The 20678-nt window shown below is 47.7% G+C and overlaps 1 protein-coding gene across 8 annotated transcripts in view; it reads right to left on the bottom strand.

Moving 5' to 3' along the window:
- Nucleotides 1–20678, bottom strand: part of axo (axotactin) — a 145772-nt gene that overhangs the window by 46216 nt on the left and 78878 nt on the right. For all 8 annotated transcript variants that reach the window (XM_089552424.1, XM_089552420.1, XM_089552425.1 and 5 more), the window contains 9 exons: nucleotides 19584–19921; nucleotides 15406–15569; nucleotides 14235–14405; nucleotides 10073–10339; nucleotides 9286–9392; nucleotides 8938–9095; nucleotides 7228–7376; nucleotides 4808–5112; nucleotides 2498–2634 (listed from right to left, as the gene is read on the bottom strand). In XM_089552424.1, the coding sequence (XP_089408550.1) occupies nucleotides 2498–2634; nucleotides 4808–5112; nucleotides 7228–7376; nucleotides 8938–9095; nucleotides 9286–9392; nucleotides 10073–10339; nucleotides 14235–14405; nucleotides 15406–15569; nucleotides 19584–19885 (1760 nt within the window). In that variant the 5' untranslated portion in view covers nucleotides 19886–19921. The remainder of the gene's footprint in view (nucleotides 1–2497; nucleotides 2635–4807; nucleotides 5113–7227; nucleotides 7377–8937; nucleotides 9096–9285; nucleotides 9393–10072; nucleotides 10340–14234; nucleotides 14406–15405; nucleotides 15570–19583; nucleotides 19922–20678) is intronic.

The raw sequence follows: 20678 nt of genomic DNA, 5'->3' as shown, positions 1-20678 counted from the left end.
CAGCTCGCAAATCACGCAAACGAAGCAGACCAAACAATATGAAAAGAAATCGAAGATAATGAAACACGTAGGTAGAAAAAAATCGGCAGTGGTTTAGCTCGCTATGCCAGGATATACGTAGCCAAAGCGAGCGCAACAACGAGGCAAGCGGTGTGGCGTCATACCAAACGGTGGCGGCGGCTCCGCGGCGAGTCGCGCGGTGTGACGTCATGACAGATGGCGCGGTGAGCGTGCGGCATCCGCCAGCTGCGACGGTTGCTAGGCAACGGCTCAAGGTCGGTCTCTTTGCCTCCTCGGAGCACCGCCACAGCGAAATCGCAAGTTCGTGGCCAATGTAGCTTTCGCTACAAAAAAGTGCTCATTTTGTCGTTTATGTCATAAAGACCGAAATAATTTTTCATCTCTGCTGCTGCGTAGTACTTCCTTTCTCAACTCCCGACCTCCTTAGCGACGCTTACTTCCCGTCGCTATCGGCATTTATTGTGGCAGCTCATTTTTCGTCTAGACAGATATCAAGTCTGCGTCTCCGCAACAGGATCCTGTCCGTCCCTCCTCCAAAGGATGGGTCCCAGGTAAGACAGAAGGAGTTGATGTTCACGATATGTGCAAACACTGCACAGAATTCTAAGGAAGGAAGTCCGCGCATTGCTCCCGCATCCTGTGTCCTCCGTAGAGTGAAGGTCACATAGAGCCCTCAGTATCGAGGTACAGTAGGGCTTCTTCAGCAGCTGTGCTTTCATGTATGTGCACGTCAGCGTGAGTGTTGCACCAGAGAGTGCCTGCTATTTCAGGGCGCATGGCTTGCGTCCCTCTCAACAACCTTCTTTGTTTTTGCTCCAAAACAAATAACGAAGCACGCTGTGCACACGTAAGCAGCACAGCCAATAACAGACGCCAATACCCGCCTGTTAAATGGTTAAATGTTAAATACCCGGATACAATGTGTCATACTATTCAAAGGTACTTCCGAGAAAGGAATCTCAAACTATCGTGAGAGTAGCGAAAAAGTGAAACAGACAAGCTTCTCTTCGTTATCACCGATCGTTATAATCAGGACTGTTCTCCATGCACTCTAAGTTAGCCTTCATTTTTAAAGACGTCTCTCGTATCTTGCTGCCGAAATGCCGTTAGAAACCTGGGACCTTTCGCTTGAAGCCATCGTTAGTCAAGAGCGCGAAAGACGAGGGCGAAAGGGGGAAGTATACACACGAGCAGTGCTCGTCCTGCGAATGTCTACCTTTCCACCCCGTCTTTCGCGTTCTTTCCTAAGAGAGTATCACCCACTCGCCCGTCTAGCTATAGAGTTGACCTTCAAGCCATCGTCAACACAACTCTTCAGTACATTGTTCCCGCGAAAGAGCATAATTTCTTCGAGCGGCTTGATCAAACAGACAGTGTTATCAAAGAGAATTGCTAGCAGATGACAAACGCCGTCAGTATTTGAACGCATCGGCGAAAAACTCTGTTTTATTCAAAAGAAGGTGAAGGAAGGAAGCTGCATTGATTGGCAGCGTTACGCAATCGTGAAAGTGCTAGGAGCCACCCTTTCTTCTTGCATTGCCCGAAGGAGCAAAGGCATGGAAAAAAGGAGTGTGCAGAAGAATTTTTATCGTACATGACCCGCCTACGCAACTTGTCAGGGCAAAGAAAGGGAGAAAGCAATGTCAGAGTCCTTCAGCAGCACGGCGTATCTAAAAAGTTAGCGAAAAGAGCCAAGCAGATTCTCTCAACGCTGTCGCGTGACTACTGGCCTCTGCATGACCGAAATTAATGTGAAGATTAGAAGGACATGGCGCTATTTCAGACGCACGATGGGCTTGCATGTTTATGGCAGGGAGCTGCGGTTGAGCAAGGGTCAGTTGAATGGAGTCCTCCATAGTTTCACAACCCCCCCCCCCCCCCCCCCTTTTCTTACTGTTCCAAACAAAGCCACATATCGATTCTTCCTTCGCAACGTACACAGCTAGAGGGCAGATCCGCCGACGTTACAAGGAAGTGGTTGTATTGCGAATCCATTTATACGTGCAGAGGTATTACAGCCCGACGGTTGCCGCAAGGAAAAAGGAAAAATGTCACAAATTAAAGTGAACAAAACAAGCATAGGCTGTCTATGGCATTCCTCGATTGCAGTGCATGTTGCGAGGGTCCAGCATGGATATTTTTTCAGCCTGAGTTTCCGTAGTGATACTGATCATAAAACAAGCGTTTTCATGTTACTTATATTTAAGACAGATAGCTGGGCTAGTATTTAAGGCAGAAAGCTGGGCTAGTTAGTGTTTAAATTGAGAAGACCTGTTATTTAGCGCTGCTACTAAATCTTCTCATGTTACTTGCCGGCAGTGTAAACTCTGTATAAAAACTACGAGTCCGTTTATCTCTTAACCTATTCAACTTGCTAGTAATCACCAGGTCCGCAGCGACGAACTGCTGAAGCAACTGAACTGAAGCTGAAATTAGGTATTTGCGGATGCGTTCAAAGGAGACAAGCGGGTCTTACTCGTTCTCGAAGACCACTCCCACTTGGTGCCAGTGGCCGTCGGTGAGCTGCTTCCCTTTGCTGAGGAACCAGTAGTGGGACGGGTTGGTCTCGTCTGGTACGATGGTGAAGATAGCGGTACCCTTCTTGAGACGTATCTGCAGATTAGGGCGTGACAGACACGATTTGTAGAAGATAAGATGAAGATTCCAGCCAGACAGCTCACCTACCACTCTACTATGAAGAAACTGGTTTAGGAAAGATTTTAAATCAAAGAGGGATAACTCATCAGATCGGCAGCATAAGAGTATGTAGTAAAATACGCCCATATAATTTCGCTCGTAGTGCTCATTGGTCTTCAGTGTTGTCGCTTTTGCGTTAACCAAGGGTACCAGCTATGCAAGTTGACACAAAGAAAGCCGGTGTATGTTTCGTCTGCCAGTCTGCTTGCAGGCTACACGATAAAAGGTGTGAGCTCTTAAATGTTCTGTCTGAGCGAAAATTCAGTGCGCCGCAATGTAAAAGAAGCACTTCGGAGGCCCTCTGCTTTGGCTTTGGGTACCAAATGCATGGCGTAAACAACTTACTTAATAAAAGCGCTCTTTTAATGCAGTGTAGGTGATCTCTTCTCCAACTCGAGTGTGCTTGACTGATCAGTGGACGCCATGCAAAAACTATGGGGGCACTTTGGCAGCCTAAAGTGCGTTAGGCTAAAGCCTTTGCCGCGCTACTTCAACTGCCAATGACTGCCTATGTTTGTTACGGCTGCACCGCTTGGGAGCCATCCTCCTCCACTAGCTGCCGCACACCGACTAACGACGGAGCAGCGCTCGACGCCGCCGCGCCGACAGCTCCACCTGTCGACGAAGATGACGTCATCTTTTGGCAGCTGCACTCGTCGATGAGTCACCCCATGCGTTGGATGTAACGCCGGACGGACGGACGGGAGAATGAGCCATTAAAGGCTTTCGCCTTAAAATAGTTGTGCTGAAATACTAAGCTTATATTGTACGATACTACCAACAAAAAGATGCGAGCTAAGCGCGAGACAGCAAAGTACAGATGCGAAGAACGGAAAGTTATTTTTTACTTGGTGGCTAAATCACCGAACTGCAAAGATTCGGACCGGAACTTGCAAAACGTATATCATATTTAACGTTCCCACGCATGACAGGTACGCCTTTCCCGCAGCACCGAATAATTGCCGAGATATCTGGCTTTTATATAGAGTGTTTCACCTTAACCTTTACATAATTTTTAAAAATAGGCTTTTTGAATTAGAAGACCGCGTTTTTCGGCATAGCGTTGTTAGCGCTATAGTACATCATAATACAGCTAAGACGTGCTAACTGGATGGCTGGTTACCTAGTATTGAATAGTCGACTTTTTAACTATTACTCTTAGTCTCCTTAATTATTGAGAGGATTGTAACCCACCTTAAGCAATATTCATATCAATGTTTTTAGAATTTTGAAAACGCGGTTACCCTCGGCGCTGTGGCCCTACAAACTTTGGCTATTTCGGTGAGTTACGTGCACTGGAGGGGTTGCTTTGCCTGCAAGCTTCTGGAAAAATCATATATTTTGGAGCGATTAAGCTAAAATTTGATGGGACACAGTGGCGCCGACAGTAACCACGTTTTTGAAATTCTAAATATCGATATGGGTATTACTTACGGTGGGCCACAGGCCTCTCAACAATTAAGAGGCTTAACAGTAATAGTTAAAAAAGATAACTATTCAGTATTAGTTAAGCAGCATGCTACTTAGCACTTTTCAGCGGTTTTATCATCTACTACACAGCTGACAATGCTATGCCGAAAAAAGCGTTCTTCTAACTCAAAAAGCCTATTTTTAAACATTCGGTAAAGTCTTAAGGCCGCCGCGGTGACTCAGTGGTTATGGCGCTTGGCTGCTGACCCGAAAGACGCGGGTTCGGTCCCGGCCGCGGAGGTCGAATTTCGATGGAGACGAAATTCTTGAGGCCTGTGTACTGTGCGATGTCAGTGCACGTTAAATAACCCCAGGTCGTCGAAATTTCCGGTGCCCTTCACTACGGAGTCCCTCATAGCCTGAGTCGCTTTGGGGGGGGGGGGGGGTTAAACCCCATAAACCATAAATCATGTAAAGTCTTAAGAGGAGCACCGTGTATAGTCTTGTTCCAAACATTGAAGATTGCTGGGTTAAATTTAGATGTTCAGCGCCATGCAGCCCGTGGTGGCAACCGCGCAAACTAGAAGCGTTTGTCCAGATTTCCAGGGCTAGCTTTCACAAGCACAAGTCGAAGTCACGAGTTCAAGCACGCACAGTTATCCAGACAATGTTCACTCGCCTCCCAGAAGCCTTGTCCCTTGTCGGAACGCAGGAGGCTCGAGGCGATGACCGTCTCGTTCTGGTTGGTCTTGAAGTCGACGGAGATGTCGAGGCGCGTCTTGCTGGGCAAATTCAGCGTCAACCTCGACTCTGCGAACGGGAACGTGAGCGGGATGGTGTCCACCAGCGCGCAGCCGTACTCGACGGGGAAGATGCCGTTGTGCCTCGCCTTGGGCTCGTTCTTGCGCAGGGACTGCAGGCAGTTGTCCCGGTTGAAGTACACCTCGCGAAAGCAGCCCACGAACTTCAGGTCCGTCACCAACTCTGTAGTGGAGAAGCAATACGTAACAAACATTTCTGGACGAAAGCATTTTTGAAAGAGAGAGTTTATGAGCGCAATTTTTTCCATATATTGGAGGATTTCACTAAAACAATCAATATATCCGGAGATCTTCCGCCGGCAGGCTTGGATTTTTTCGCTATTAACGTCTCCTCCATCGTCAAAAGCGTTCCTCATTGCTTTTCTACGGCAGTCTTAACTGCTCGATGCGAGCGATGGAAACGCTCTAAAAGGAAGATTTTGCTACTTATCGGAAGAATGAAACATTATCTTCAATTTTTCTATGCCAGACCCTTACAGTTTTCCTATATTCAAAATTTTTGTGCAATAATTTTGGACAGGAGAAATTAATGTAATTATGACTAAAAGAACAAAGGGAGACCTAATTACCTTATGTGTTAGCAATGAGATAACATTAGAGGCCCTTCATGCTTTTACTAGCAGTGACAAAACTAATGGTCTTCTGACGTCACTTCCCTCAAGCCAATGGGTATTGTCCGCTCTGGTTACGTTACTTCCCTCCAGCCAATGAGCGAATTTTAAGGCGAAAGCCTTTAATGGCTCATTCTCCCGTCCGTCCGTCCGACGTTACACCCAGCGCCTAGGGTGACTCATCGACGAGCGCAGCTGCCAAACGGTGACGTCATCTTCGTCGACAGGTGGAGCTGTCGGCGCGGCGGCGTCGAGCGCTGCTCTGTCGTCAGTCGGTGTGCGGCAGCTAGTGGAGGAGGATGGCTCCCAAGCGGTGCAGCCGTAACAAACATAGGCAGTCATTGGCAGTCGAAGCAGCGCAACAAAGGCTCTCGCCTAGCGTACGTTAGGCTGCCAAAGTGCCCCATTGTTTTTTATGAACTACGACCGATTTTTGTCCAGATGAAGCTTTTAATGCTATTGCATTAAAGATAACAACGCAGCGGCGGTTTCGGCTGTGGCTTTCTAACATTGGCCTTTTTGCTGCGGCCAAGAGCACAAACTCGTTCTTCCAGCTGGCCGCGAATACTGTCCTTAGATGATGGCTCCGGCGATTGCCAGCTCTGAAGGCGTGCTCAGCACTGCTTAACTTCCTGAGGGCTTCATGTTTAAATCACAGGTTACATAGAGGCAGGCTCTTCGTCTGCGACTTTTGATATTTAACCTTTTTTCCCTCCTTATTTCGCTTTTTTTTATTTTTATATTCCCCCGTGCAGGTACGCAAGCGGAATCTTCCCATGGTAATAATCGCCACTTTTCGTTTTTTATGTCCTTTTGTTCCTCTCAACTAAACTTTAATTTCAGATTTACCGTCATAGATACTGCTACACAAATGGTGCAAAAAGTTTTACTGCATAAAAAAAAGCAAAACTAACAATCCATTAACGGCTCTCAGTTGGAACATAATGCAGTTCATACGGGGTGTTACAATGTGGGCACAGATCACTCTACATCACTTCAGCGTCACGTCATGACATTGAAAAACAGCCCACTAGCACCTTATTGCGACATTGCCTTTAACCCCGACCCAGACTTCCTGCTTGTTTATCAGAAAATTATAAAAATTGCATGGACACTTTGGCAACTAAAGTGTTGAGAGGCGAAAGCCGAGGACACTATGCTGTGACGACTTCCGGTGGATGTGACGTCACACCGTTCCCGTGGCTATATCGATATCCAAATTGTGCATCATTCGGGGATCTTAAGGGTTAATTACGCTTAATTTCACATTTCTCCATCTAATTTGACACTAATCCGACGTTTTTCCGACCATTCTGTGACAATTTTCACTATGCCATGACGACTTCCGGTGGGTGTGACGTCGCACCGTTCCCCAGGCTATATCGACGTCCGCGCTATTTCGACGCGATTTCGACATTTTTGCTTATTATTAATTAACTAATTAATCTATATTCATCAAACCTGCCTTCTAGGTTCATTTGTTCCTCCTCTATCTGAAGCAACCATTGGTTTTCTTTTATCTTTTTTAGTTCCCGAGGTAAACGCGTGTGACACTCTTTGTTAACGGACGACAGTATGAGCCATTAAAGGCTTTCGCCTTAAAACGCCTAAAGCTTCGAGCTGCACCCAGTGGCTATAAGCGTGACCAGGTGCTAAGTGTTACGTGCCTTGAGCCTCGTGGGGCACCCCTCCGATGTAAATGTCCGGGTCCAGGTGCAGGTAGTAGTTCTCGTCGCTGATGCGCAGTGAGTGCACTATCTTGTCCAAGTACAGAGTAACCTGTGTCCCGTCGTGGATCATGGTGAAGTTGTGCCACCTGCGAAGGGCAATAGTGAAAAACGAACAATTCTCACTTGAGCTCGTAACGTCTCCGGAACTATGAGACAAAGGTAATGCGTTGTGCATGTGAAGACACATTTGCAATGTTGCGAACTGTTTACTCATACACAGTTGTCCCTTCTAATTCCAAGGTTCACAGACCACAACATTTAAGCAGGAACAGTAACATCATTTCACTTATGTGACTTTTATGGCTCCGAGTACTGTTATTCAAGTACACTCGACAAGTGGCTAATGCTGATGACAGAAGGGCCCCAACATAGCGCGGTTATCCATGGTAAGATAATGGTACGGTATATTATGGTGTGGTATGGTTGCGTACGGTGTGGCTCCATGTGGCTACGGAACGGGTAACTGAATCCAGCCACGTGGTTTACAGAGACAGCAACGGTACTCGTGCAAACAAGATTCCACGACGTTTCTCACATAAGCGCTCAACGATTTGAAGCACACCGGCGATGACAAATCCTTCATACCCGGGGTTTTGGAGAAACCACTGTCCAGTCATGCAATACGTAACATCACTTTGCAGTGAATTCCGCATCTCATGTAACAATGAAACTTTATATCCTACCCAGAGCTTTAACGAAATCACCTGCTGACGCAAAATACCGTTCATCAATTTATTAACCTCTTTTGTGCAATCAGGACAATTGTGCAATCAGGACTCCACCTGAACAAGTCAGACGTTAATTTCCATACTCTGGAAGAAATATATTCTGCTCCCATTAACCGGAACTGGAGGTTTATTGGAAGCTTGTTGCAATCTCCGATTTGCACAACTCGAATTGTTAACGTTGTGTTCCAGTAGCTGCCGGCACGATGTTTGGTCTTTTTGAAGCCAGCCGTTGATAAACTATAGGGTTTCTTCAACCGTTGTTTTGATCCCAATTTCTTTTCGAGTATACCTCTCACGTCACGATTGTTGGCTCTCAAAAGGCGCTATCCCGGGCTATACGAGCTAACTGTAGACTCCATAACAGCCTAAAAATTATAGACTGGATATGCAAGCCAGCCCCAGTATTCTGCTGCTCATGACGTAGGCGGGAAACTATTAGAGTCTTTCCGTTCATTCATTTGCGTCGTCTTTCTGTATGCCACTGATGTTCGACGTAATTGCACGAACAACAATAACTATTAATCCCTGAATACCCCCGAGCAATGATGACAGTGCTTGTTTTGAAAAAACTGGCAGTGTTTTAGCGCTGCTTAAACCTGGAGAATTGCGAAAGCAACGAGGAGAGAGGCGATGGAGAGCGCGCGGCAGCGGCGGCGGCCCTGACACGCTAGCTATGTGCCGCTACTGCGCATACGCAACTGGCGAGGGCGGCGGCGGCACTTCTGAGTCACCCGAGCAGCGACGGCGGCGGCGCGCCAGCTTTGCGCCCTGTGACGTCACTGCTCCTCGCGCATGCGCAGTATGGCCTTTCCTCAGCTCCGCGAAATGGCTCGGCGACTCGCGTAGTGTTGCTTTCGGAACAAAATAATTCGTACAAGATACACAAGTGCAACAAGGCTTGTGGTTGTTCCTCACTTACATTTCGTCGTGGAGATTCGAGCCCATTGTGACGTTCAATAGCCCTCGGCCGAAGTCTATGCTGAAGAAGAGGGCACCGCCCTTTATGCTGGCAGCAACGGTGTTTTTAGGGTCGTGTTCCCCCGTGGCTAAGAAGAGGACGGCTTCCGGAACGTACACCTGTCAAAGCAAGCAAAAACGTCCCCGTTAAACACAACACTATGCGAGGACCAAGTAAAATGTGACCCTAAGGCACTTGAGCGTACAAAAATAAAGCTCCCAAACTACAGGTTCGAACAAACGACAGCACTTATTCGCTGACTGAAAGAAGCATCCAGCATGCCAGAAGAACAAAACAACGTTAACTCACCCTGAACATCATGCTTATCCTGTTGTGGTCAGAATGGACGCGGTCTTTCCAGTCGTATATGCGGTAGGTGATGTACGAGTTCCCTCTCAACGTCACTGTCGTCAGGTCTAGAAGACACCGAAAAATTGAAAAAATAAGCATCCTATTTTTATTCGCCCTTGAAACCATAAACACTATCAACGCCAGCGCGAATGTCTGTCAAGTGTCTCCAACGGCTTCTGTTTTCCCCGTTATTCATTTCTTATCCTGCAGTAGCCTTATCGCATACAGCTTTGCGTAGTTGTTCACCTTATGTTCCTAAGCTCTATTACTTGCTTACGCCATTAAAACGCTGTTACACTCAGCCGGAAAGTATATGGTGCTCTTCGACGGTCCTTATGCAGCATATGCACATCTTAAATGGTACAAACGAAAAGATTTGAGTGAGAACCACAGTTTATCTAGCTCCTCTCCCTAACAGAGCCTGAAAAACATAGTCTCTGTTCGCAGTACAAGTCAAGAAGCTATTCGCGCTGATGCTCTTGTTAAACACGTGTTCGTGTTAAAGAAACAGTTTGCGGAAAACAGGGTTTGTGTTAAGTCTGATGGCGACTGTAATATCATTTACATCTCTCCCTTCTGTGCTGCTGATATGCTGCATGTTTTGTTTTCGTTGTGTTTGGAGGCAAACGTACGCACGAGCTGAGGTACAGTTACTCTGAATTCGCACTGACAAAAGTGATGTAAAAGGGGGCGGTGCTCCGACATCGGTCTAAGCCAAAGGGATGCGGCGCGCGTGTCGCCTTACTGTCGTATCCGCACATGTGGTCCTCGTAGTGGGTTCCGTAGCAGTCGCAGCCGTAGTAGCTGTAGTGGTTGACGCAGCGGCCCCCGTTGAGGCAGAAGTCGTACTTGTCGCACAGGTCGACGCAGTCTCTGACCACGTCCTCCTCAATGGACAGCACGGCGTCCACGGAGGTGCCGTTCTCCAGCCGGAAGCTGACGCGCCCCATGCAGCCGAAGAAGCTGTCCGTGTTGTAGTGCATGTCCACCGACGAGTTCTTCGGGTCGATGGCTGCGCCGGCAACCGGAAGAGTAAAAAATGCACAAACAGTAGATGACGGAAATGATACGCTGAGTGGGGTTAATTAAGGCGAAATAGCCTTTAATGGCTCATGCTCGCGGTGTCCGTCCGTGCGCTGGAGTCGTGCCAACTGTGGCCTCTCCTCCGCGCAGCGGGGTAACCTCCTCCCCTCCTTAGCAACCGTGACGTCACACGGTAGCGGTAGAACAAGCGCGCGCGCGTCGGCGGTGGCAGCTGCACCACCGCTCCTTCGCCAGACGTCTCGTTGCAGTCGAGTGAGACGCATGGCTCCGAAGCGGCCCAGTGATTCCGCGCCAAGCGGTTCGGGGAAGCGGCAGTGGGTTGACCGCAAGGCTTTCGCCAAGCACACTTCAGAATTTCCAAAGTATCTTCGGTAATTTTTTCCAGCTTAGTGTAAGGTGTATGCACCTTAGTAACTCAATAAAATTAGTCAGTTGATCAGCCAAGACAGAACATGTCTCGAGGGTTCTTGGCTTCGACAGAAACTAACTTTGCCGTCGGCAATACGCATGTCAGTGTACTAGCACATGAGCCATTCACAATACGGACAGGGAAAGTGCTGTTGAGTTGTGCGTGTTTTATTACATTACTCTGAACATATATCTACATTAACAAGGTAACATCGGCAAAATTCACGGGACACCTGATTACCTCATGTGTTGGCCATGCGATAGCATTAAAAGCTGATGATGTCTTTAACGGAAGTGACGTAACTTTGTCTGGTGACTTTTCTCAAGCCATTTGGAATGCTCCAGTCTGGTGACGTCACTCCCTTCAGGCAATCAGCGAATTTAGATTCCGACGCCAAATTTCTTTTTTTTTTTTTGCACTGGTGAGACTTGTAATGCTATCGACTGAATGCTGGAGACAAGATGAAGAAGGCGATAGCCGTGCACTGAAACGTGCGGCAGCGACAACGCACGTCTGCTGTTTTCTTTGTCTTGCCTCTAGTATTTTGCGCACTTACCTTGCCAATATGAACTACCAACCCGCGCACCTCATGCGAGCTGGTGCAAGAAGATACACAGTACAAGAAGAGACAAAGCAAGTGAATGGCAAACAAAATATAAAACATCAGGGTTTATTTCTTAGCACGAATCCTCGCGTATAGGCATTTGTTAGCCTCCAGGTAGTGCTGCTCATACCAGTAGGTCGTAACTGTCATCATCATCATCAGCATGACTACTCTTACTGCAGAGCAAAGGCCTCTCCCATGTCTCTCCAATTAATCTCGTCCTTCGCCAGTTGCGGTCACGGTATCCCCGCAAACTTCTTAATATCGTCCGCCCACCTAACTTTAACATGCAGCAAACCAAAGTAATGTTCAACAGTCTAGCAAGGGAACAGCAGTTCGCAGTTAGTAGCGAGGTGCTGGAAGTAGTGAGAGAATATGTCTACTTAGGGCAGGTAGTGACCGCTGATCCGGATCACGAGAGGGAAATAATTAGAAGAACAAAAATGTTTGGAGCGCACATGGCAGGTTCTCTCAGATCATGAACGGCAGTTTGCCAATATCTCTCAAGTGAAAAGTACAACAGCTGTATCTTACCGGTACTCACCTATAGGGCAGAAACGTGAAGGCTAACAAAGAGGGTTCAGCCTAAGTTAAGGACAACTCAGCGAGCTATGGAAAGAAAAATGATAGGTGTAACGTTAAGAGATCGGAAGCGGGTGGAGTGGGTGAAGGAACAAACGCGGGTTATTGACATCCTAGCCGAAATCAAGAGGAAGAAATGGGCTTGGGCAGGGCATGTAATGCGAAGGCAGGATAACCGCTGGTCCTTAAGGGTAACAGAGTGGATACCAAGAGAAGGCCATATATAACTGTGCCAACAAAGAACTCGCTTTAGCAGCTGGCCGGATGATTCTGTACGTAATTCAGAATTTGTAAATAAATATCCGATAGACAACGCCTGGTGACGACCTAAACCCTTCGCATAGTCTGTTCTGTTACTTTGGAAGTTCTTAGCCCTCACCGCCGCCATGATTTAGAGAGTCGTAACTGGCCCCGATAGGCAGCGTACGCCGTCCGTTCAACCACTGACGAACTAGTATCGTGGCCGCTGGAAAGGAGCCAACTGCTCGCACAACTATTGCAAAGAAACCGCAGCTGACTCGGCCACCGCCTGCGATGCGCTGCTCTTGAGATAATAATCGCCACACTGAGCTAGGCGATAAGCAAAGGGCGAGCGGATGACCGACAGCGCTGAAGCCTCAAGTCGCGCCACCGTTTTATTCTTCGGATGATCTCGCGAAGCCGGTTCCCATCAGTGTGAGGAGAAATTATTCTTACGATTATGCTTTCTCACAAATGTGTTTCACCAGTGCAGAAGTTTGCTATTTTGATATCTGTGATGGAATGAAGAGACTCCACCAACACCTGCGTGGAACTCTTTCGGACGGCTCCTCGTTGCCGGAGATTTCACCGGTCACGTGATTGGTTTGGTTTTATGGGGTTTAACGTCCCAAAGTGACTCAGGTTATGAGAGACGCCGTAGTGGAAATTTCGACCACCTGGGGTTCTTTAACGTGCACTGACATCGCACAGTACACGGGCCTCTAGAATTTCTCCTCCAAAGAAATTCAACCGCCGCGGCCGGGATTGAACCCGCATCTTTCGGGTCAGCAGCCGAGCACCATAACCACTGAGCCACCGCGGCGGTCACCGGTCACGTGACCGGTAACACAGTGATGGTTTCACGGTGACGCGTCGTGAGGTTGTGTGACCACGTGATGGTTCCATGATGTGTGTCAAACGCCGAAAACATTCACACCCCAAGCAAGCCACTAAGAGCTGTAATAAATGGTCCATGAGACATCGTTCGAGTAACGGCAGGGAAGGGAAGATTTAATTCTTGCCCTCACAGACTGTAACAAGGCGTAGAAAGATGGGAAGCCTACTCTCCACCTCACCGGACATTTATGGCACACATTCACCCAGATGGTATCCTCGAAAGCCGTCAGGTCAACGTGCGAATTATCGATGGCCACATGGCACAGCTCGCCGACAGTATAGACACCACCAAACGCCCAAAACTTCCCCTATATATATATTGCAAAATTACACAATCTGGCGCCTGTATCCTAGAGATTTGCTGCAAAGGTTTGCCTCACAGGACAGCTTTGCATTCAGGGTATAAAATTTTCAGCCCACTCGCCTTCGTCCGGCCAAATTGTATGATGTTTATTTACTTTGTAATTTCTTAACCAAATACACGCGCAGCGCGGAGCCTGCACAGGCCTCCAAGAAGCGTACTCAGTACCGCGCATTAAGTTCGCACGATTAGTTTTCATTGTCCGGTAAGCGTCCATGTTTTCATGTGCGAATATTTTGAAACTGTTCGCTGCCTGTACTTTTTTATATTACTCATCATACGAATAAAACCATTTTCTTTATTTTCTATAATATTCCTATTACTTAAGATTTATATATTCTTTCTTTTTCATAATATTCCTATTACTTAGAGTTACATATATGTTTGATTATGCGATATTTCAACCGGCTTGCTGTTAAAAGATGAACGCCGATGCCCCGTACCATAGTCCGACATTCCTGTCAGCCTGAAGTGTTTAATCGAGATCAGCCAAGCCTCTTCGCACCGAAAAAGAGCTAGGGAGTGAAATGCACCTTAATCCTAGGGCTCATATCCGAAGCACAGCGTCAGTACGAGGTGGCTAACTATGTGGCCATTCTAGAAGCTTCTCTTGTAGGTACCTCTGCCGGTTGGGCATCTGGATTAACGCCTGTTCAATCTGTAAGAGTTACTGGAGCGCAGGAGTAGTGCTCAAGGTAACAAGTGCACGCGGATTTCCCTCGGGCAGAGCTGAGGAAATCGTAGGCAGCTACGGGCCCACTGGTACTCACATCCGAAGTAGAGGTAGGAGGGAGTCGCCTCTGATCCGATGTCGTACCCGCCACGGTGCACCAGCGACGACAGGTTGATGCGCAGGTCCTCGTGGTCCACACGTACCCGCATCTCGCCTTCGGAGGGCGTCACGCGTAGTGTCACCGTGTGCCACCGGTCACGGTTCAGGCCTACGAAGAACACGGTTCATGACGCAAAGACGAACTTCAGGCTTGCCAATGTCGCGGTTGAGGGCACAAATACCACGTGTCGGGAGAGGATTGGTAAAAATCTCCTGAACGCTTGATTGTTGTGCCAGAGGCACTGTCAGTATATATTAACTACATTGTTGTGTAATGTAGATTCCTTAAGGCGTAATTTTCATTGTGTAGGTCATTTCCGCGGTCTCCCAGCTCCCGGACGCCCTTTAGCCATCGCCTTCCAGCTGTGGCCGATAACACCCTCCACAATATCTCTGCGACTATGGCAAGGGTCGCGAGATCGAGTCCTGACAGCGACGGGCGAACCTCGATCGATGTGAAATGCGGTAACGCTTATGTTTTTGTGCAATGTGGGCGCAAGTTGAAGAATTCCAGATGCTTAAATTTACCCCAAGCCCTCTACAACGTAGTCTCTTATAAGCGATTTGCATCTTCGGGAAGTTAAACACTGCATACCACACCATACCATACAATACCATACCATACCACATTATACCATACCATACCAGCTCTCTAGTTATATTTTTTCCACGAGTAGCCAATCCGCAAAACCCTTACGCCCATGGCTTTCAGGTGGTGCCCAAATGGTTTTGATCCCTGCTAACTGCATGTCTTAGGTCGCCTGCAATACTGTGAGCTTAGACAGTGTATTGTACAAAACTATTTCTTCGCGTCTTAGTTTCTTAGTAAGCTGGATATTTACATGCTAAAGCCGAGTGAGCAGCTGAGAAGCAGGCCACTGTCTACTGGGGGAATCCCGACTGATGTCGATTGCGTGAGGTTTCCTGACCAGATCAGAAACTGAAAAACGCGAAAATTCTGAAATTCTGGTGCACCGAACTGCGGCCTACGCGGTCAGGACCGAACCCGCGACCTCACACTCAGTAGCAAAACGCCACATCAGCTGAGCGACCGCGGCGGGTGCTTCTAGTTGATATGCGTACGTCCGAAAGTCCTTCATGGCGCGTACCTTTTCCGACGTAGAAGACCTCGTTTCCCTCGGTGTTGAGGATGTGTATGATCTTGAGCCGTCCGTTTTCGAGCATGACGTAGAGCTCATAGGTTGGCACCTTGTCCACCTCGGACGACTCCTCCAGCAGGTGGTAGAACAGCAGCCCGTGGGGCTTCTCCGTCCTGCGCACGCAGCGGTATGCATGTGAGCGCAGCGCCACGTGTCTGAAGCACATTTGGGGAAAGGGCTGGAAACATGCGCGGTTTATACAGCGCAGAGACAAAGCAAATAACATGGCCTCGTACGAGAAGTGTACAACCATTGTCGTGTTCCTCCTCTGTCGCCTCCAAGACGCTTGCACTCTATTTTCAATGTGAACTACAAACAAGGCAGTGTTGGCATTTTCTACTGGCCTTGCAGTTATGTGTTTTCTTTATGAGAACAGAAAGTGTCTTATGTAAGTGAATTGTACGTTCCTTGTGCTTAACCTTGCTTGCGGGAGGTTGGGTGGTTCCCGTGGTCAATGAGCGAAACATGTAAGAACATGCACTGCCCTTTAGTGTCGGAGTAGTGCGCAGTACGCTCATGTAACAAGCACTGCGTTTTTTTCTCCAAACATGTGCTACTGTAGAGGTCCTTATTATATTACTCTCGCAAAGACGAACTGACGCTCCTAAGAATGTCAATGTACCTATCAATATATTTAATTAAAAGACATTCAAGCGCGCACATTAGTAGCCAGACTAGTACTTGAATAACACCATCTGTCGGGCTAGTTGGTTGCGATCCATATGTATCAGCAGCGCGAACACAACACGGGAAGAAGAAGGAGAAGAAGGTAAAGAGCGCTCTTTACCTTCTTCTCCTTCTTCTTCCCGTGTTGTGTTCGCGCTGCTGATACATACAGACTAGTACGTCCGCTAGAAAGGGAAGGTCATCCATGTTTTTAATGTTCTTTTCTGAATTCACTGCACTGCAGCCTTGTCTTCACCCAGCCCCGCCCTTCATATCGGAGCAGGCCAATCACTGACCCAGCTTGCTGGCTCTGGTTAATGACGTCATCGGCGCTCGATATGACTCAAAATAAGAAAGAGTAAAAAATCTTCCCAAAATACAACCAAGGGTTATTTCTTTTTCGCCGCCTCATTGAAGACAGGTGCTTACTTTTGTAGATCGCATTTACCATGGCGAATGTACCGCGCAAGACACAAAGTCACTGGCAGAAACAGTGAAAGGAACACACAGGCGCTGACACGGGCGCTGACATTGACGTAACCACATTGAATTCTGGTGACCGCGCACTCTCTCCCGATATACCGCCCTCTTCTTCGACTACATATTGGTTTGGTTTATGGGGTTTAACGTCCCAAAGCGACTGAGGCTATGAGAGACGCCGTAGTGGAGGGCTCCGGAAATTTGGACCACCTGGGGTTCTTTAGCGTGCACTGACATCGCACAGCACACGGGCCTCTAGAATTTCTCCTCCAAAGAAATTCTAGCCGCCGCGGCCGGGATCGAACCCACGTCTTTCGGGTCAGCAGCCGAGCACCATAGCCACTGAGCCACCGCGGCGGCTCGACTACATATTGTTTGTGCCTCTGAAATAAGGTTCAGTTGGTAGCGCCCGTGTGTCTCTTTTACTGTTTTTGCCCCTGTGTTGGTGTCTTCAGCAGTACGTTCGCCTTTATGAACAAGCCCGTCAGCGCTGCTGTACCTTACTTACATCGTGAATCAATCGTGTTGCCAATAGGCGAAGTCCGGTAGACCCGTCATTGGAATGGAATGCAAATCAATATTCTTATTATAAAGAAAATATTAACTACACGGCTTCTTCATTAAAAACAGTAAAAAATCTTTGTTCTGTTTAAGGGCGCTTTATTTTCTTATTTCTTACCGCACACGATGTTCCCCATAGAACGACATGACAAGGCCATCTGCAGGGTTTTTGCGTTCGCATCGGAACTGCCGGAAATGCAAGCGTGACCCGAGGAGCGAATGCAGGCTTAACGAACGCCAGTGCTCCCTTATCACACGGCCCACGCAGTACAGCAGAACACGCGCTCACTGCTGCACCGCCGACATGAGGAAGCAGCGATAGCGCTGTCTCTTAGCCGAGACGGGACAAGTGACAGCCTCGTAAATTCTCCTGGGTGGCGTAAGTATAGGGGCGTTTAACGCGGAGCTGTGTGTGTTCCCTTGCGCCGCTGAGACACAGACTGCATGCTTTCCTTTCTTGGGCTATTTTTTGTAGACTTTTTCTCTTTAATGCGCTTTAGCCCTTTCCGCATAAAGTTTGAGTTGACACGTTTTTTCTGTTCTTCGTTCCTTGCAAGCCGTTTTTGACCTGAATGTTTTTTTTTTTCGTGGTTCTTTACTCCAGTGGCGTGGATTGAAGAAGCTGACATCCACACTGCACCTCAGCGTGTCCACAGAATGCGCAAAGAGAGATTACCGCTGAGCTTAAATAGCTAAATTTCGCTCTTTCAGCCTCGACGAATGCTAGAGTTGATGCACGGTTCTGTCAACTCCATGGTGGGAATGGCAGCAAAGTATTTAAAACACGAATGACCCTTAAAGGGAGTAAAAACAAGCATGCCATCCTCGAGGGCGCTCCCTTTTAGGGGCACGATATGTCGCCCAAGTCCAGGGGTAATTTTACCAATAAATATACGGAATACTTACAGTTGGCTACAGAGGCATATTACCACCTGAAAACATAGTAACTTGGTGCAGAGATAGTGATGGCAGGAGAGCTTTAAACGCGGCACTGGAGGTCCTGACGTTAGCAATTAGACAAGAGAGAAACCTCAGTTACAAACTCTCTAACTGCAAAAACTCAGAATACTTTAAAAAGGGAATCTGTTTCCACTGCCAACCGTAAGTATTCCATATTTTTATCAATGGAAATCCAGCCTATAGCTTGGGAAACATACCCTGCCCCTATTAGGTGAATGCGTTAGAGAACCGTTCACTCCCCTTTTACTCTCTTATAGGGTAATTCGCGTCTAGAGTGTAAATGTTACTCCACAGTGTAGAAGCAGATACGCATGTAGTCGCGGAAGACGCTTCTGTTTCTCCCCTACATTTCCAATAGGGTCAAGCGCCGGATATTTCACCGGTATCATCTCTCAATACCGGTTCGACCGACTCAGCGCTAACTTGCATCTCAGTCATGCTGCCGCCGTATGTAGGAATATTGCACGCCCGCTATACGGACGCATGGGAGCTAAAGTCTAAAGAGCGACCATTAATAAATGCGCATGCGATTTTTCAAAGAACTTTGAAGTACTCTGTTTCCCACAGTTTTCTTTTTCTTTTTTTTTTGCCTTTAGTTCAAGGCACAAATGACCCAGCGCAGCGCCGCTCTCCACAGTGTAGGACAGCCGGAAACAAGAATAAGCTAGAGGTCGATAAACAAAATAGTTGCAAAGTATGGCGGCCGTACACTGAAACAGGTCAATGGTTGCCACTTTTGTATATTATTTATTAATTTATGCCCCTAATTAATGGCAACCACTTAGGTATTTATTTATTCATTTATGTTACCCCTATATGCCCCGTAGGTGTAACGTTAAGAGACCGGAAGCGGGCAGTGTGGGTGAGGGAGCAAACGCAAGTTAATGACATCCTTGTCAAAATTAAGAGGAATAAATGGGCTTGGGCAGGGCGTGTAATGCGAAGGTAGGATAACTGCTGGTCCTTAAGGGTAACGGCGTGGATTCCAAGAGACGGCAACCGTAGCAGGAGGCAGCAGAAAGTTAGGTGGGCGGATGAGATTAAGAAGTTTGCGGGGATACGGTGGACGCAGCTGACGAAGGGCAGGATTAATTGGAGAGACATGGGTGAGGCTTTTGCCCTGCAGTACATGTAGTCAGGCTACTGATGATGACGATGACGACGGCGTTGATGATGATGATGATGATATGACTAGTTGATAAGGTGTTACATAAAGGGACTCATAAAAAACACAACAAAGACACTGAGTATATGGTCACCAGGAAGCGGGAAGCGGGAATCCCCAAATAAAAAAGCATTTCGAGACAAACCAAAGGAACATAACTATATGAACAGAAAATCGCACTACATCATGAACCGAACATGCTTTTTAGTCTATACCCTGACAATACTGTCCATAATCTAAACCCCAAGAGATCAGTGGGACCTCAAGGGGGGGACACATGTGGGGGGGCACTCACTTGAAGGAGAAGGTGATCTCCCTGGTCTGCTGCAGGGGCCAGTGGGTGGGCTCCACCCTGAGGAACGAGCTCTCCTTGAGGAAAGTGAACACGTGACTAGAGAGGAGCAGCCTGCGCTTGCTGCCGCCGCCCGAAGCACCGGCCGGGGAGGAACCGTCTTCGCTCTCGACGGACGTGTTGCCGCCGTCGCCCGAAGAGAGGCCGTTGCCTCCGGCGTCCTGGGACACCACGCCGATCTCGGCCGCCACCAGGCCGAAGAGGCAGGCGGCCGCCACGATCCGGGGCCACTTGTGCCGGAACATGGCCGGACGGTGCGTGAACCTCGATGCACCGCCTCTCTGCGATGACATGGGATGATTACAGACTGGAATTTGTAAGTTTAAATAAAACAAAACGATTACAGTAGGTCGAATTCATTTTTTGATATGCCGTTTTAAGTGAGAAAGGTGAGTATCTTTGAGATGTACACCCGGTCAAATCTTTCACTGACGTGATTTTCTATCCCTAACTGCACCTTGTAAAAGGCCTCTGGCGTCTAAACCATTAGTAAATTCATGCTGTAATTTGATGTGTGTCGCGGAATTTGATGGTCCATATCTTTTTTTTTTTTCATATTATGCTTGAGCGAAGTACTTGCCTGATGGGATCAAAGTTATTAGAAATCCGCATCGTCTGCAGCTACCGAGAACCAAACACGCAGTAATGGTTTTGGTTCACCTCGCTTCTTCCTCATGGTAAGCTACGTTTCCTCCCATGCTAAACAAGTCGTTTACCCAGGGTAAGGGCGACTGCGCCACCAGAAAGACTGCTACTTATCCCCCTTGTTTTGGCTCTTCGTAGCCGCAGACTATGAAGATTACTAATAATTTTGATTTAATCAAGCTATTAGTCTACTTAAGCATAACATGAAAAAAAATGCACCACCAAGTGCCACCACATGCGTCAAATCACAGCATGAATATGCGAGCGGTTTAGCCGAGAGAGGCATTTTATAAGGAGCAATTGCTGATGCGAAAATCACGCCAGTTAAAGATTTCGCCGGCTGTACAGGCGTGAAAAATGCACTCTAAACAGGAGGGAGTAAAAAGGGAGTAA

This window comes from Amblyomma mixtum, chromosome 7 (genome assembly GCF_055824585.1).
Source record: "Amblyomma mixtum isolate Tamu chromosome 7, ASM5582458v1, whole genome shotgun sequence".
NCBI classification, from domain to species: Eukaryota; Metazoa; Arthropoda; class Arachnida; order Ixodida; family Ixodidae; genus Amblyomma; species Amblyomma mixtum.
Note: the sequence above shows the minus strand (reverse complement) of the source record. Positions and strands in the feature narration are given on the sequence as shown.